The 14,030-nt window shown below is 42.5% G+C and overlaps 1 protein-coding gene across 1 annotated transcript in view; it reads left to right on the plus strand.

The window, feature by feature from the left end:
* Positions 1-294: 294 nt before the first annotated feature.
* The window catches only part of LOC149271891 (transcription factor 20-like), a 53,123-nt gene continuing 39,387 nt past the window's right edge, over positions 295-14,030 (plus strand). The window contains exons 1-2 of the mRNA XM_089507031.1: positions 295-4,616; positions 4,677-5,643. Coding sequence (XP_089363157.1) covers positions 295-4,616; positions 4,677-5,643 — 5,289 coding nt within the window. The remainder of the gene's footprint in view (positions 4,617-4,676; positions 5,644-14,030) is intronic.

Consider the following 14,030-nt stretch of genomic DNA (forward strand, 5'->3'; position numbering starts at 1 on the left):
TTGGGTTCCTAATTTCAGTGAGTTTCATAATATATTTAGTTTCATATATATTATAATGCCCTGTACTTGAGACCCGAGCATACAAAATCACCGTAACTATGTCTCAACAGCTAAAGAGATACTGGTTGACTACATCTCTATTAGGTGGACTGTGTATGTATGGTAAATGTTTGTTGTAGTGCTGCATTGAAACATTTTGCGCTTTATGTGTGTGTTTGGGATATATGTTGCATTTGCTTTATCAAATAACTTATTGTATGATTTCTGCAGGAAGCAAGCTGTTTCAACAAGGCAATGCAGTCCTTCCGGGAGCAAAGTAGTTATCATGGAAATCAACAAAGTTATCCTCCAGATGCTCACAGCACCTCCAGGTTGGATGAATATACTCCACGTCAGCAAGCACAGATTTTCCAGACAAGCTTTGGGGGGCGAAGAGGGGGAGCTGGAACTCCTGCCATCCCTCAAGGAGAAAGCCACAGTTTGCAAAGCTATCAGCCGTATCGTAAAGAATCTGCTGACTTCTACTACCTAAGCAACAAGGAAGGTGCCCCATCTGGGAGCCAGACCCAACAGCGTCGGTCATCTGGACCAGTGCAAAGTTATGGACCTCCACAGGAAAACAACAGTAGCACTGGCTTTGGTGGCCACTATAGCAGAGAAGGGCATCTCAACCAATTTACTGGTCAGCATTCAGTGGCAAGCAGTCTGTCCCAGTATTCACAAGATTTTACAGGCTCCTTTTCCCCTGGTGGAGGGCAATATCCATCCCATGTACCTAATCAGCAGATGAGGCAACAGCTTTACCAGTCACACCAGCCCCTCTCTCAGTCTGCCAATCCATCTACAAGTGCAAGCACATCTCATTTGCAACAGATGCAACGCTCTGCAAGCGTAAGCTCACCTGCAGGATATCCGCTACGAGTAGGGCAGTTTCCACAACACTACCAGCCATCTGCGGGTTCTTCTAGCTCTTTCCCTAACTCTCAGCGATTTGGACAGTCTGGGGCAAGCTATGAGAGTTTTAGTCCCGGAGGCACTAGCTCTCCATATGAGAGCCATATTCCAGGGTCGTCATATGGGGCACAGCAAGCATATGGCAGCTATAGCAACCAGCACTTAAAAGGATTTGAGGCATCTAAGTTGCCTCATGGGGGAGTGCCAGGGCAGCAACAGCAGCAGCTCCCTAATGTGATGCAGTACTCAAACACTACTAAAATTCCCATGCAAAACACAGCTGGCCAATACAGCCAATCTGAAGTACCTGTACGATCTCCAATGCAGTTTCAACAGAATTTCAGCCCTATATCTAACCCATCTCCTGCTGCTTCAGTGGTTCAGTCACCTAGTTGTAGCTCCACACCTTCACCGTTGATGACCAGTGGGGAAAGCCTGCAGTGTGGACAAGGCAATGTTCCATTGCCGTCCAGGAATCGTATCCTACAGATGATTCCGCAACTAAGCCCTAACCCCCAAGCTGGAGGTTTCAAAGGCTTTGGAGCGGAAGGGCCTTCGGATAAACGTCTTGTAGATCCTGGTCTCAGTAGCCTCAGTGCACTGAGTAGCCAAGTAGCAAATCTGCCCAACACTGTACAGCATATGCTTCTTTCTGATGCCCTTGCACCCCATAAGAAAGGTGGGAAGAGAACATCAAAGAAGACCGATAGCTGTGCCAATTCAGAAACTTCTTCCCAGGCAGAAGAACACCTGAAATCTCCAATGGCAGAATCTTTGGACGGCAGTTGCTCTAGTAGTTCAGGAGACCCTGGTGAAAGAGTTAGGCAACTTAGCGGCCAAAGTACTAGCTCAGAAACTGGATGTAAGGGGCCATCCTCAGAAAAGCCGTTGTCACCAGTCCAGTTATGGCAGAATGAGCCGCAAAGCAAGACTCCAGTAAAAGAGATGGAGAGTGTCCTTGAGTCTACAGACCAATTACAAGAAATGCCTAAGTCTAGTGAGAAGTCTGTGGGTGTAATAGTTTCTATGGAAGCTATGACAAGCAGGTCAGAAAAGACAACAGATGAAATTCCAGTACCACCTGTCGATGAAGTTGAAACAGTGTCACAGCCTGAGGTTACTGAAGTGACTAAAGAGGACAAAGTCAGAGATTGTTCTGCAAGCCAAAATGGAGAACAGAGTGTTGCTGATTCCAGTTCTGCATCAGCAGCGAGTACAAGAATAGAAGACTCCAAATCTCCTGTAGGTTCTGGATTTGGATTCAAGGAAGGATCAACAGGATCTCGAAATGCTAGCACCTTGCCTCAAAATCCCAAAAACCGAGAGACTGGGGGTTTCAGTGGGCAGGGTGACCGGAAAACAGGAGCAGGAAGAAGTGATAAGTTCCCGAGCCTTTTGCAGGAGGTCCTCCAAGGACATCATCAACAGGAAAGAAGGTATGCAAGAAGCACTCAGGACCCTCCAACAGTAACTGGAAGTGCTGAAGTGTCTCTAAGGCCACATGTTCTCATGAGCCAGGCCAGTCAGCTACCCAACAGCGGTACCCATGGTAAGACTTTAGCACCTCATTTAGAAACCCCACATTGGGGCTCTTGGGATAGGAAGTCGACATCTGAGGTTAAACAGATAAACCTAGCAGATTATCCCGTAAACAGAAAGTTTGAAGTGGATCAACCAGTTCCCTGCCATGAGTCTGGTCCCTCTGAAAGAAGATCTGTTATCTGTGACATTTCACCACTGAGGCAGCTTGTGCGCGATCCTGCTAGCTCCCACCATATTGGCTCAGGTCAAGAGAGACCGCCTGATGCTAGACCTGGGCAGTCTGTGATTTTACCTAGTGGATTGATGTCTTTGGATGTGAAAACTAATAGCCAAACTGGAACACCTAAAGTTGATACTGAGGCATCACAAATGCACAGAAAAAGAACTGGAGAACATTGCATGCCATATAGCACCAAAGATTCAACAAGAGGGAATGCTAGTCCAAGAGCCATGACTTATGACCCAAACCAGGACTATAGTTCACATAACAGCCGAGCATCGCATCCCAAAAGAGGAACAGGGAGAGTGGGATCTCGAGGAAGATCACATGCGCAGACTCAGGATCTTGGTGACAAGCTTAAGATGTCTCCAGGGAGAAGCAGAGTAACAGATGTTCATCACATAAATCCAACAATGAGCCTTTCAGAGCGAGCAAGTAGGGAAGCCTTTTACTCTGCTTTCTTCCAAAATACAGACAGTGCTTCTCTGGGTTTCCATGCAAACTGCAGATCAAGTTCTTATGGAGAGCCTGTCCCAGCTTTTAATTCTCCTGTACATTACAAAAGACAGGTGTACCAACAAGATGAATATAAAGAGTGGCTGGGAAACTCTGCCCAAGCTATACTCTCTGCATCACAGCACCGTCAGGAAATGCAACGTAAAAGCCCTAGACAAGAGTCGTTTAATGTACGTAGTCCTGGTAGGAGTGACAATGAAGGATTATCTTACAACCAGCCGGGTTCATACCATGATCCCAGTAACATGGATTTGAGTCGACAGCTTCGTATCGGTGATGGAGGTTTGACCAACTTGGCCACGTTGGAGTTAAAATGCAGTAGTCAAAAGACTCTGCCATGTGAGTCCTCCAATTGGAACCTTGGCCAACAGTCTTCTCCAGTGACAAAAATAGGATCCCCTATGGCAACCAGCCAGAAACCTTTTAGTCCCATTAGGGAACCAGACACTCATGCATCATCCAGACCTGGGGAATCAGCTGAACTTTCTAAAGCTGGGGTCAGTGGTCAACGGCCTGATGAACAGTCACACCACAACCCTCTTATCATGAGAAGACGAGTGCGTTCTTTTATCTCCCCTATTCCTAGCAAAAGGCAGCTTCCTGATGACAAAGGTCGTCCTGCTAATTCTGTAAGAGAGTTGTGTGACAAAATTCCCATCTCTCCTGTTTTAACTTTAAGGGGCAAAGAGAGCGACTTCTCTATGACAGAAGAGCAATCTAAAGGTGGCCCTGAAGAGAGAAGTCCACCAGCTGTGTCAATATCCAGTCCAGCGAAGACAAAAATTCTTCCTCCACGAAAAGGAAGAGGTTTGAAACTGGAAGCCATAGTACAGAAGATCACTTCACCTAATGTGCGCAGGACTGTAGCTCCAAGCACCGCAGAGAGCACAGCTGAAACTGTAACACTTGATGATATCCTGTCTCTCAAGGGCAAAGGCCCCGAGGCTGGGAATGGATCCCTTCCGGAGTCAGCAGGGTTGTCTAGAGATGTGTGTCTAGATGTTTTGTGTACTGAAGATGTAAAAGGTAAAGGACTGTCTCCTAAATCTGTTGAGACCTGGATTATACACGATGACAAGAAAATAAAAAAGGAAATTGATGAACAGTCCTTGGAAACCAAAGACCTACTTCAGTCTGTGCCACCAATTCAAACTTCATCCAGCCATTGCATAGAAGGAAGAGAATCCTCCCCAGTCCTAGAACAAAAATGTTCTGTGCTTCAGAAGCAGGTTCGTGAAGCTGTAGATAAGGAAAAGTTAGCTAACCCTGCTTGTTCTGTGTCCCCAAAACAAGAAGTTTTCCCCCCCAAAGGATACTTTCCATCTGGAAAGAAAAAAGGTCGCCCCATTGGAAGTGTCAATAAGCAGAAGAAACAGCAGCATCAATCACTACTTTTACAAGAACAGAAACCGCAGCTGCACCTCCCTGCCACTCCAGTTTTGACACCTGCTTCTCCTTTGCAGCTACAGACAGTGTTGGAACAAGGTCCTGAGACAGAACCTAAACCGAAGAGGAGGAGAAGAGAAGGAAAGAAGCCTGCGAGCACACATAGAAGGAGAAGGGCAAAGCAAGCTGCACCGATTGTTACTCCTATAGAGCCAGAGATTAAACTTAAGTATGCCAGTCAAACATTAGACAAGAGTGAAACCAAAGTAAAGTCATTTTACCCTTATATACATGTAGAAAACAAAGAGGAGCTCGGCTTGGCATGTGTTATAATTAATGCTGAAGAAGAAGAACAACGTTGGAAAAAAATTACATCTGTGCGTAAGGGTCAAAGATCTACATCTCCACAACCCAGCACAGAGAGCAAAGCTCTTCCTGTCTCAAGTTTCATGGTACAAGGCCCTGCGGTTACAGAGTCTACAGCCATGGGTCCACTTGTATGTTGCTTTTGTGGTAAGTGGGCCAATTATAGGAATCTTGGAGATTTGTTTGGCCCTTTTTATACTCACGAATATGCATCAATTTTATCAAAGAACCCCCCTACCAAGAAAACATCGGAAACCCAGAGCAAAGTCAAGGTTCGACACAAAGATCCATCTGATATTTCCAAGAGTGATTCTGATGAAGAGGAGGAAGAGCCACAGCAGGCACGAGAGCAAAGAAGTTTGTCTGCTCATCCCCGTTACAAACGACGGAACCGTTCGGGAGACTGTGCATCTTCCAGATTCTCTGTTCCATCCCGTCGAAAGACTGCAGACCCTTGTGAACAAAACTCTGTGGACCCCAGTGGGACTCCATTAGTTGCAGATGGTTCACTTGAGCAAGCATGTCAGATTCCCCATCTACCTCTCGATACCAATGAATTCTGGATGCACGAGGGGTGTGTACTCTGGGCCAATGGTGTCTACTTCGTGTGTGGCCGATTGTATGGTTTGCAAGAGGCTATTGACATTGCCAGAGAGATGGTAAGTTCATCACTTGAAACTGAAATATATGCACAGTAACCTTGAAACTATACTGTTTATCTTACTTTTATTGAACTATACAAACATTTTCACCCTCTTCAAAAGATGACAAGATATATATTATCAAAATACCAATGTAAATAAAATCTGAAAAGAAAATATATAATTATGGGAACTTGAAATCCCTGGGCTCTACAAAGACACAAAGTGAATATGTAGTAATGTTGGCCGATTATTTTTTCGATAAATCGGATAAAATTAATTTTTTTTCAATTTAAAATAATGTAATAAAAAAACCGTACGATTTACACTTTCATCTCTTTATCACAATGGCCTCTCTCTATTCACCTTCTTATTTTACTGACATAATAATAAAAGCTACAAGAACCCAAACAAAGTTATTAGTAAATATTAATTCATATGTTAACTATTTTTCATATTTAATAAAAACTATGAGAAAAAAGCCTTGTTTAAATTTTTTTTATTTACCAAACTGCCCCCGGTTATACACATCTGACCCCCAGCTTGCCACTCTGCCCCCATATATGCCTTATACCTCTTATATGCCAGTGATATGCAACTGAGCCCCCTGATATACCTTTTACCCCCAGATATGTTTTATGCCCCCCTGATATGCCTAATATCGATATGCCTTATACCCCCTATATGCCCTGAAATTCATAATACCCCCCCATACACCACTGTAACTCACCCATACACCACTCTGGCTCCTCCCCCTCCCATACACCACTCTGGCTCCTCCCCCTCCCATACACCACTCTGGCTCCTCCCCCTCCCATACACCACTCTGGCTCCTCCCCCTCCCATACACCACTCTGGCTCCTCCCCCTCACACACACCACTCTGGCTCCTCCCCCTCCCATATACCACTCTGACTCCTCCCCCTCCCATACACCACTCTGGCTCCTCCCCTCCCATACACCACTCTGGCTCCTCCCCCTCCCATACATCCCTTTGCCTCCTCCCCCCTCCCATACTCCACTCTGCCTCTTCCCCTCTCCCATACTCCACTCTGCCTCCTGTCAGCCACGGAGGTTCACAAGACACCAGGGAGCCGGGTAGAGAGGCAGAGTGCCGTATGGGAGGGGGAGGAGCCAGAGTGGTGTATGGGAGGGTGGCTCCCATACACCCCTCTGACTCCTCCCCCTCCCATACACCGCTCTGTCTCTCTACCCGGCTCCGTTACTGAGAGGAGCTTTCACTGCAGCTTCATAGAAGCCTCAGCGTAAGTAAAGGTGAGTAACGGAGGCTGTCTGTGCGATGCAGACCCCCACCGGCTGACAGAGAGGATGATCCTCTGTCAGCCGGTGGGGGTCTAAACGATGCGCACAGACAGCCTCCGTTACTGCCCTTCACTTACGCTGAGGCTTCTTGAAGTCAGTAACGGAGTCGGGTAGAGAGGCAGAGTGATGTATGGGAGGGGGGAGGAGTCAGAGGGGTGTATGGGAGGGGGAGAGAGACGGAAGTGAGAGACCGGCCGACAGTGAGGGGAATCCAGGTCCCCCCTGCAGCATTGCGGGGGATCTGGATTCTAGTGTTATAATCCGATCTCTGAGGTCGGATTATAATTTTTATAATCGATAAAAATCGATTCGATTAATCGATAATGAAAATCGTTGACGATTTTCATTATCGATTATCGATTTTATCGATTAGTTTCAGCCCTAGTTGTGCTGCTTTTTGAGTTGAAGAAAAAAAATATTAAACGTAAATGGAGTATTTGTTTAGAAGTGGAATCTATCCTGTTAAATAAATCATAAAGCAGAATTAACATTTCTTACATTTTTGCCTACCTTTTAATATGTTCTACCAAATATTACTTTAAATATTGTCATAGTTTCTAATGAAATACATTACATGTATTGCAAATTGGTTTAAATGACCGCAAACTATTTCAAAGACAAATTTTGCCAGACCATGCAGTTAATCTGTTTTTAAGTATTTTTATAAAAACACAAGTTTAGAATATATTTTATATTTGATGTGCTTGACTATGGTATGGTAAATGTGATTACATTTTAAATTGTAAATATAAAAAATAAAAATGTATCCTTTTAATGACATATAAGAAATATACAAAAGCATGTTTTAGAATATAAATTTAATTCAATATCTAATTGGCACAGTTTTTTTCATGTATTCTGCCAAGGTAGGAATAGGTTATCAGTATCCTTTGTTTCCATCGGAAAAGGTTAATGTTCTGGTACATTTTTTTTTACAATTATGAAGATATGTCCTATATAATGGTTTCCACAACCAAATTGTATGACGAAAAAAACATGGTATCCTTCAGTCAATAAAATCTTTAACTGGAAATATTAATATTCTTTATATTATCTTCCCTCAAAAATTGTTTGTTGCATGATATTGAGAGGCTTTATAGTCCATGTCTACAAACCTTTCATTGTAATGTGCCACATTGATAATGAAAATTGCTTTATCTGATTTAAAGGTGTTACCAAATGTTATGATGATGGCTGCTATTTTAGAAAATATGGACGCGACTAATTTTAGTTCCTAGGTCCGATAACTCAAAAAATTGCATTAAGCTATAATGTCTATTACTATGTATCTTCTATATAAATAGAATATAGAATAGAATGCCTATTCCACTGTGGATATAAAATGCATGTATTTATTTTTTTACCTTGAACTTTACAGTTTAAAGTATACAAATGTGCAGTCATAAAGTACAGTAGCATTTCTAATGTATGGGTACATTAGAAACTAGAGTTCCTGGCATTGTAATGCTTAGCTTTTTAGCTGAATTTGAAAATAAACTTTTATGCATTTTGACCCATTAAAACTAGTCAGTATTATACCTGTTTCACCTCTGTGATTTTAGAAAGCTGGGCATAAGATGGGCAAAGAGCTGCCTTGAGAGTTAACATATGTTTTTGTTTCATATTATGCATATTTATTTATTTTTTATTTATATTATTTATTGTTTTCAAAATTTTATGACATTACAACACATATGACAAACATATCAGGCACATAGGATTAAGTCATAATATTCAAGGTGGTTGCAATCTTATCCTTATTATATTTCGTCAAAATCTTATCATTCATACATTATACATTATGCGGCAGATTGAAATAAGGGCAGATGTATTAGCCCTAGTGTAACCGGGGTTAGGAAAGAAGAGGAGGTACATATATTTGCTAAGTCTTAATTGTCAAGGATTACAATATCTGAAGTTGAAAGAACGATTTCTCGCCACGGTGTCCAAATTTCGTCATATTTTTGTATGTTCTTATATAAACTATAGAAATGTTTCTCCATTTTGTGTTGGTATTGAATTTGGTTCATTATTTGCGACCAAGTTGGAGTATCCTCTGACTTCCAATTGCGTGCTAAACAGATTTTTGCAGCCGCAAAAATATTAATTACTAAATTTAAGTTAGATTTGTTTTTCAAAGGTATATCGATATGAAATAAAAAGGATTGAGAAGATAAGCTCCATTGTTGTGAAAACATCCTATTATAGAGATTTGTGATTTCAGATTTTAGTAACTTTAATCTTTCACATTGCCACCATATATGGGCTGCTGTGCCTGGCAATTGTTTACACCTCCAGCATATATTGGAGTTAGTAGTAGAGATTTTGTGTAAAGTTGTAGGTACATAATACCATCTATGTATTAACTTAAAGTACTGTTCATGCAAATTAATACAGTGGATTGCCTTCCTTAAACTATTCCAAGCAGAGTGCCATACTTCTGCGGTATATGAGATATCTAAGTCCATTTCCCATTTTTGAATAGTAGTGGGTTTATCTATAATAGTTGAGTATTGTAGCAGAGTCCCCATTTTAGAAATAATTTTTTGTTTAGGGTGTTTCTCTAAATATTTATCTAGAATGGTTGGTAAGTGCCAGGTCTTAGTTTTAATAAAATTTTCAATTTTTAAATATGAAAGAAACTCTTTGGGAGAAAAAATTTGGTTTGAAGTTCTGCAAAAGATTTTAATCCTGAAGGAGACCAGATGTCTTCAATTTTATAAATACCCTGTAGGTGCCAAGTTGTAAAATCAATATCTTTAATAAAAAATTTCAACGAGGCAATAGGTGTGTGAGATGAACTTGAATCATTAGAAATAAAAATTTTTTGATCTTGAGCATGTTGTTCAGAACATTTATTATTAATGGGTTAGCAACATCCAAATCTTTTATATTTTCACAATTAAGCCAATAATATTGAAATAAGTCCTGATTACCGCACCTCCAACTTTCATATTTATACCAAGGGAGATCAGAATCGCGTTTTGAATACCAAGCTATGAAATGGCCAAACATACAAATTTCATATAAAGATCGTAGATTAGGAAATGTAAGTCCGGTCTGTGATAGGTTTCTATTTAAAATGGAACGTGATGGGGGGCGTGGCCTGGCAACGGAGCTGCATGGACGTGTGAGAGACGAGCTCCTCCAGCACACGAGCGATACCGCGGCTAAACACAAGATTTTTACCGGGCAAAGTTTTCTCCAAGTAGCTTCTGGATTCCTGAAGCGGGGAAGATGTCTCACAAACATGTGAAGAAGACCCCGAGCAAGCTGCAACACTATTTTCCCAAGCGCACCAGGCCGGGGGTTGAAGACCAAGATGGCGACGAATTCCCGCCGTCACAGCCTGAACACGCTGATGTGGATACTGACCTCGATCCTGATGCTCCCGTGACCCCAGGGATTCTGAGACACATGTTGGATTCCATGCAATCCTCTATGACAGGAGCCATTAAGGATATGCTCTCGGACTTGAAGCAGGATTTGGCACATTTGGGAGCGCGTACTGACCACATGGAGCAGAAATTTTCGGACTTTTCCTCTACCTTTAACGAGTTGGTCGACAGGCACAATGCGTTGGAAGATAATTATGCTGCGCTGCTTGCTAAGATGGCCGATATTGAGGACCGCTCTCGGCGCAACAATTTAAGGATCAGAGGCGTCTCTGAGGAGGTAACAGCCGAATCCCTGCATACTTACCTACATTCTTTTTTTGTCACGCTCTTACCTGACGCCTCGGTCTCGGACCTTCGGCTTGATAGAGCTCATCGGGTGCCGAAACCGAAGAACCTGCCGTCCACGGTTCCCAGAGATGTGGTTTTACGACTCCATTATTTTTCAACTAAGGAGGCTGTTATGCAACAGGCCCGTCAGCGTTCCTCTTTTCCAGCACCGTACGCGCACCTACACATTTTTGCAGACCTTTCTGCTGCCACTCTCGCTAAACGCCGCACCTTCATTCCAATTACCTTGGCCTTGCGAAAAAACCACATCTCTTATAGATGGGGCTTTCCCACGAAGCTCCTCATTACCAGGAATGGGTCTCTTCATATTGCCTGCACACCTATGGAGGGGCTTTATTTGCTGCAACAGTGGCACTTAGTCCACGAAGACGTCACGGCGATAGACCAAATGGATTCTACACCTGTTCCTCGACGTTCACCTACTGACGAGGACGTGGCGTGGCCCAGCAGAAAGCGGACAACGAAGCAACATCATTCCCGCTCTCATGCGAAGGCTGCTCTGGTGCCATCTGTTTCGCCGTCGAGGCTTTCACCTGCGTCTACGTGACTTTCAGATGAGCCTCCTATTCTTGCTGAAATTGGGTCTCTTTGGACTGTTTCCTAAGGATAGTTGTGGTTCTTACCTGTGCTTAGTGCATTTCTGATTTTTTTTTTTTTTTTTTTTTTTTTTTTATGTTGTTTTTTCGATGTTCGGCACTTTTATTTTGTTTTTACATACATGTACACACGCCGCGTGTGCCGTGGGGTCTTACAAAGTAATTTTCCCATGCTACTCAGATTTCTGTGGCATTGGTGCACCACATACATGATGTTGACTCTCATGTTTTGGTTTTGGTTTTTTTTTTTTTTTTTTTTTTTTTTTATATATATATTTGTGTCTGCACTACTCTCTAGGGGACCCTAGGATGTTGCTCCACTGCATTTATTTTTTCCTCACGCACACATTGTTATACATCTTGTGCACTACATTCACACGTGCTTCTATTCTCATCTCGCATGTGCTTTATTTTAACGGCACATTTACATCACTCACACACACACACACCTGTTTAATTTTTTTTTTTTTTTTTTTTTTGCGCTCATTTCGAATGTCGTTTTCGGCTACCACCGTGTCACTATTTAATGTTCTCCATGTCTCGAGTAGGCTTTCTGCGTTATGCCGCGCGAGATTTTTGTTAGCGTCGCATATGCATCACACCCACACACACGTTTATTTCCTTTTCGTATCCATACTGTTCTACGTGCCTCGAGTAGGCTTTTTGAGTTCTGCCGCACGGGATTTATTTTGGCGGCGCTTATGCACCACACACACACACACATATGTTCATTCCTTTATTTATTTATTTATTTTTATATTTTATTTTTTTTTATTTTTTTTTATTTTTCGTTCCGCTCACTTTGAATACCATTGTATCCCTATTTAATGTGCTGCATGCCTCGAGCAGGCTTTCTGAGTTCTGTCGCAAGTGATTTCTCTTAGCGGCACTTCTGCACCACACATACACATGTTTATTCCCTGCTGGGGTTTTTTTTTGTTTTTTGTTTTTTTTTTTTTTTTTTTTTTTTTTTTGTTTTTTTTTTTTTCTTTTTCTTTCCTCTGGCAGGGGGGGTCTCACACGTTATACTTTAAGGTTTTGTGTTTCTATGCATGCTTTTACACCTGGTTGTACTTGCTGCCTGTTCATTTCCGTGGGAATCTTACAATTCTGTATAAATGCATTGTTTTGGTTCTCATGCCTTTTATTGTTCGGGGTTTCTTTCTTCTGTCTATTTCCCTTATACTGTCTTCCGGATGTCCGGAGAAATGTTTAGTTTTCTTACCATTGTCTCGCCTGTGTGCCAGCTAGTCCTAGCCACTGCTGGTTTTTTGCCCCCACATACGGTTCACTGTATTTCTTGAGCACATCGTTCTGTATAACCATTGAGGTTGTGCGCAAATTGTGTGTTTCTTGAAGTGCTTTTGCTTTTCTTATCAATTCCTTTGTTTCCTTCCCTTCTTGCCTCCCCCTCTTCCTCCCCCACCCCCCCTTTTTTTTTTTATTTATTTATTCATTTATTTGTTTTTTTTTTTGTTTTGTTTTGTTTTTTTTTTTTTTTGTTTTGTTTTTTTTTCTCTTTTTTCTCTTTTCTCCTTCTCTTCTCTCTTTCTATTTTTTCTTCTCTTTGCCACTTAGGTCAGTCGGTCGTTATCCAGTTGCCACTGCTATTGTACCAAGATGCAAATTACCTTCCTTTCTATTAATGCTCGGGGATTAAATACCCCGCATAAGCGTCGGATGCTGTTTCAGGAGCTCAAAACGCGTAAGGCTACGGTGGTGTTGATTCAGGAGACCCACCTCGCTAAATCCCAAGCACGATTACTGGCGTCCAAATATTATCCCCTAGAATATCATGCGCGCGCTGCCAACAAGACTATGGGTGTAGCTATACTTATTAGTAGACAAGTTCACTTTCAGTTGTTGTCTCAGACCCGTGACCCGAAGGGTCGCTACCTTATTGTCCGGGGTTGCATTGACGGTACTACTTATACTATCCTTAACCTTTATGCCCCTAATTCCGGACAGACCGCTTTCTGTGATCATGTATTTACTAAACTACACAGGCTGAGGCAGGGTAGAGTGATTGCTGGAGGAGATTTTAATCTCGTTTCTACTCCCTCCTTGGACTCTTCCGCCAAATTGTCTACTAGATATTTGAGGGCACTGACAGACCAAGGTAAAAAATTCCAAGATTTGCTTCATCAACACTCCCTTTTTGACGCTTGGCGGGTGGTACACCCTTTAGGTAGGGACTTTTCTTTTTACTCGAATGTTCATTCAAGTTATTCCAGAATTGATATGCTCTTGGTAGATGGTGAGGTCTTGCAGTTGATTCAAAGCGCAGAGATAGGTCATATATCGTGGTCTGACCACGCTCCTGTGTGGATTTCCCTGGTCAATGGTCCCTCCTTGTCACCATCAGCCCGATGGCGCCTTAATGAAAGTCTCTTGCAACAGACGGAGGTATGCGTGGATGTTGCGGACGCGCTTGCCGAGTATTTTCGGACCAATGCCACTCCGGAGATTTCACCCTCTACCCTCTGGCTTGCCCATAAGGCAGTCATACGGGGTCATCTTATTAAAATTGCGTCTGCTCAAAAGAAGCAGAGATTACGCATGATCTCAGAACTTACTGACCGTCTGGTGTCCTTGGAGTTTACCAATAAAGCATCTTGGTCCAAAGACACTCAGGATCAGATACGGGAGATCAAAGCTGAATTACATAAACTTCAACTACATTACACGGAATTCGCATTACGTCGGCTTCACCTGCAGTATTATGCAAAGGGGAATCGAGC

The sequence above is a fragment of the Sceloporus occidentalis genome, unplaced genomic scaffold (genome assembly GCF_023333645.1).
Source record: "Sceloporus occidentalis isolate IW3139 unplaced genomic scaffold, rSceOcc1.0.p SCAF_452, whole genome shotgun sequence".
NCBI lineage: Eukaryota > Metazoa > Chordata > Lepidosauria > Squamata > Phrynosomatidae > Sceloporus > Sceloporus occidentalis.